At 68.9% G+C, this 4,094-nt stretch overlaps 1 protein-coding gene across 1 annotated transcript; it reads left to right on the forward strand.

Annotated features, from left to right (window-relative positions):
• The first annotated feature begins 970 nt into the window (after positions 1-970).
• On the forward strand, positions 971-2,584 carry LOC146587033 (ATP synthase F(0) complex subunit C3, mitochondrial-like). The gene is made up of 4 exons (XM_085320271.1): positions 971-1,072; positions 1,773-1,850; positions 2,083-2,258; positions 2,343-2,584. Exons 1-4 carry the CDS (start codon positions 1,034-1,036, stop codon positions 2,455-2,457), a joined length of 408 nt encoding a protein of 135 aa, XP_085176397.1. The 5' UTR covers positions 971-1,033; the 3' UTR covers positions 2,458-2,584.
• The last annotated feature ends 1,510 nt before the right edge of the window (positions 2,585-4,094 follow it).

Genomic DNA, 4,094 nt, shown 5'->3' on the forward strand with positions numbered 1-4,094 from the left:
GGGTGAGGGAGAGGGCAGACCCCCTCTATGGGGGGGGAGGGGATGAAGAGACCCCCCCTTGGGTGAGGGAGAGGGCAGACCCCCTCTATGGGGGGAGAGGATGAAGAGAGCCCCCCTTGGGTGGGGGAGGGGAGGGAGAAAGACCCCCCCCCTTTGATGGGATGGGGGCAGACCCCCTCTTTGGGGGGGGGAGGGGATGAAGAGACCCCCCTCCTTTGGTGGAGAAGGGGAGGGAGAGAGACCCCCCCTTGGGTGGGGGAGGGGATGGACCCCCTCTTTGCGGGGGAGGGGATGATGAGACCCCCCCCTTGGGTCGTGGAGGGAATAGGCCCCCATTGAGATGGGGGAGGGGACTGATGCCCCCCACAAGATGGGAGAAGGGAGAGGGACCCCCCCCCTTCGTGGGAGGAGTGGGAAGAGAAGCCCCTTTTTGGGTGGAGGAAGGAATAGGGCCCCCCATTGGGATGGGGGAGGGGATAGAAGCCCCCCAGGTGGGGGAGGGATGAGAAAGACTCCCTTTGGGCTGGGGAAGGAAGAGGGGGACCCCTTTGGGGGGGAAGAGGGAGACCCCCTCCCCAGGAGCAGCTGGGGGCAGTGGCACCCCCCCACACACACACATGTTTTGGGGTGATCGCTGCTCCATGCTGGCGTTTCAGGTCCCCCCCCTCCTCCACACTACAGCCCCCCATGCACTGCTGGGGGTCCTGGGCCAGCGCAGCCCCTGCTTTCGGGGAGCTCCCCCATACCGAGCACGGGGTGGGGGGGCTGAGGCCCCCGCTCGGGGCATCCCRAGTCCCAAACGGCACCGCGGCGGCTCTCTGACGGGGCGCAGCGTCCCCTGGGTGCCAGAGACGTGTCSTGCCGGGCGATTCCCACGCGGCTCCAACCTCCCGCGTGTCCCCTCGCCGTCCCCCGGCGCGCGCATCCCTGAGCGACAGCGTGTCCGCGAGGGCGACTCGGCCGTGCCTCACGCCCCCGCGCCCGCGTCTGTCTTCCAGCCGTGTCCCGTGTGTGCGACCCGCCACCCCTCACCATGTACGCGTGTGCAAAGTTCGTCTCCGCTCCTGCGCTAGTGAGTAGTTCAAAAATCCCTCTTTAGCCCTAAAAATCCCGGTCCTTCTGCGGGCGCTCTGGCCAGCTGCGGGAGCAGGGCAGCGTTGCGACGAGGATGCGATCGCAGGAGTCCGGGCCGGTCCTGCCCCTCCGCAGGGCAGGGGCGTGTGTGTGTCGGGGGGGGGGTGGGGGGTGAAACATGCCCTTCTCAGGTGCTCGACCGTGCAGGGGGGTTAGAGCCACCCCGGGCCACCTGGAAGGCGCAGGGAACCCCATCCGCTCTGCCCCTGGTCCCTGGACTGCTCCGGTTAAAGATCGTTTGCCGGCTGGAGCCGTAACTTTGCTGGTTACTAATTACCCGCGCGGACGCCGATGCTGCGCTGGGAGCGGAGCGTCCTTGGCCAGGTGCCGGCCRCAGCGGGATCCTTACGCTGAGGCCCCGTGTGGCGCGGGACGCCCGACGGGGTCCCGACACGACCCATGGGACCCGACGGGAGCGACGCTTGGGCGGCGGGTGCCAAGGCCGGGCTCTCCTGAACGAAACAGGGTGCTGCCGGTTCACGGGGCRCCCTGAGGAGCTCAGCAACGTTCAGGGGTCGCCAGGGTGGCGGCGGTGGGCACAGCGGGACCCGTTTGTGGTGGGTTGTCCCCCCCCGGGAAGTTCCCCTGCACGCAGGGGTGATGCAGCCCCGGTGTCTGACAGCACCTGGCCCTTGCAGGTGAGGAAGAGCTCGCGGGTGCTGTGCCGGCCCCTCTCTGCCTCCATGCTGAACAGCCCCGAGACCCGGACAGAGCAGGTAACGCTCCCGGCTCCGGGCTGGGAGGCTCCTGGGCATGGCCAGGGGGTGCTGAGCGCCGGCCCGGGGAGGCGGAATGGAAAAGGGGTTGTGCCCCGCTCTTGGATTCAAGGAGCCGAGTCCAAGGCTTCCCTCGGGGAGGGGGGCCTCGATGCTGCCSTGAGCTCAGCCTCGGGGGGAGCCGAGGCTCCGCTCCCCTCCGGCCGGCTCTCCCAYGCTGCCGTCCCGCCAGGCGCGGCAGGTCGCCCAGAGCCAGCTCTCCTGCCGGGGCATCCGGACCAGCGCGGCCTGCCGCGACATCGACACCGCCGCCAAGTTCATCGGCGCCGGCGCYGCCACCGTCGGGGTGGCCGGCTCCGGCGCCGGCATCGGCACCGTCTTCGGCAGCCTCATCATCGGCTACGCCAGGTCGGAGGGGGCRCGGGCCGGGCCGGAGCGGGAGGGTCGGGGGCCCGGCTGCGCCCCTCTGACGGGCGTCTCCTTTCCCCGCAGGAACCCGTCCCTCAAACAGCAGCTTTTCTCCTACGCCATCCTGGGCTTTGCCCTCTCCGAAGCCATGGGGCTCTTCTGCCTCATGGTGGCCTTCCTCATCCTCTTCGCCATGTGATGGAGCCGGCGCCCACGCTTGTCCAGTCCCAAGCGCAGCCGCGAAYGTCGTGCGCGGGGCGGGGGAGAGCCCCACGCCCAACCCCGTCGCCCCGCTGTCAGGAGGGGAATAAATACGGTTTGAGAACGGCTTCTCGTCTCCTCGGTTTTTGACCGCGGATGGGGCTGCAGGACGGGCTGGCGCCGGGCCACGGCACCGTAGAGGAGCCACGCTGCACCCCGGGGCGCGCAGCGGGGACGGGGGGAAAGGCCGGGCAGCACCCGCCTGGCACGGCGCAACGTGGCGTGGCCAGAGCTGGACCCKTACAGGGCAGAGAAAGGACCCGATGTGGGGGCTCCGGGGGCCCCTCTGGCACTGGGGGCTTCTTGGGACGGGTCGAACGACGGGATGGGAAAGTTAATGACTCCCAGCGCCCGGGCGGCTGAGGAAACCGTTGGCGCTGCCTGGCCGGGGCCGCGAGCGGGACGGATATTTCATGTTTCCGCCCGGGAACACGGGCCCCGATGCGACRGGGGGGAAGCGGAGAAAGGGTCTTTGTTCGCGCTGGGCTGCGGCGCGCTGGAGATGTTTGGCTTGGCAAGAAAATCCCCCTCGGCCCCCCGGCTCGCCCCGGCCGTTATTTGGAAGGTTTCTCCCTTGCCAGTTCTGTCCCTCTCTGTCACTGGGTTTGGGGTGACCCCTGGGTTGGGGGGTGCCAGGATTTAGGGGGTTGGGGTGTGCTGGGATTTGGGGTGCTCCAGGATTTAGGGTGGTCCAGGATCTGGGGGGAGATTTAGCCCCACCGGCGGGAGGAGGGACAGAGAGCTGTGTCCTCCCCYCCCCCGCTCCCCGCAGATCCCCAGCGCAGCCCAGTTCTCCCAGTGCAGGTGGCTGCAGGGGCATCAGCAGGGGCTGGGGCCGCGGGGTGTCCCTGTGTGGAGTGTCCCCAGTTTCATGGGTGTTGCATCAAGGGTGCCCTGATGATGGGGGGGTGTCCCAGCATTGGGAGTGTCCCCAAGCCGGGGTGCCCCTAYGTCAGGGGTGTCCCCAGTTCTGGGGGCGTCCTGGTTTTGGGGTGCTGGTGTCAGGGATGTCCTGGAATGGTGGTGTCTTGGTGTCAGGGTGGCCTGGTGTTGCGGGTGTCTCCCTGCTGGGGTGATTTGGCATTGGAGGTGTCCCAGTGTTGGGGTGTCCCCAGTTTTGGGGTGTCCCCTTGTCAGGGTGTCCTGGCGTGGGGGTTGTCCCCAGTATCAGGGGTGTTCCCACCCTCAGGGGYGCTCGTGTCCACGTGTCCCCCCTGTTTTGGGGCGACCCAGTGTCAGGTTGCCCTGTGCCCTGTGCCCGGCTGAAGGGCGGCCTGGGGACACGCTGTCCCCCATGGCCTGTGTCCCCAAGATGGGGGGGAGGGGTTGGCGTCTCTCTGTCCCTGCTGTAGGGAGGGCCTCTCCCTCGGCCTCTCTGTCCCCCCCGGAGGTTCTCTCTCGCTGTCCGCCCCCGAGGGGGGCGTGGTCAAACCCGCCACGCCCCCCTCCTAGACTCGGCCACGCCCCCCTCGCCGCCCTCCATTGGTCCAGGCGGCGTCACCGCCCCGACTCGGGTCTCGCGAGAGTCTCGCGTGTGCTCGGAGCGGGACGGGGCGGGGGGACGGCGGGGCGGGG

Source organism: Rhea americana, unplaced genomic scaffold (assembly GCF_003343005.1).
Source record: "Rhea americana isolate MKP2758 unplaced genomic scaffold, rheAme1 scaffold_622, whole genome shotgun sequence".
NCBI lineage: Eukaryota > Metazoa > Chordata > Aves > Rheiformes > Rheidae > Rhea > Rhea americana.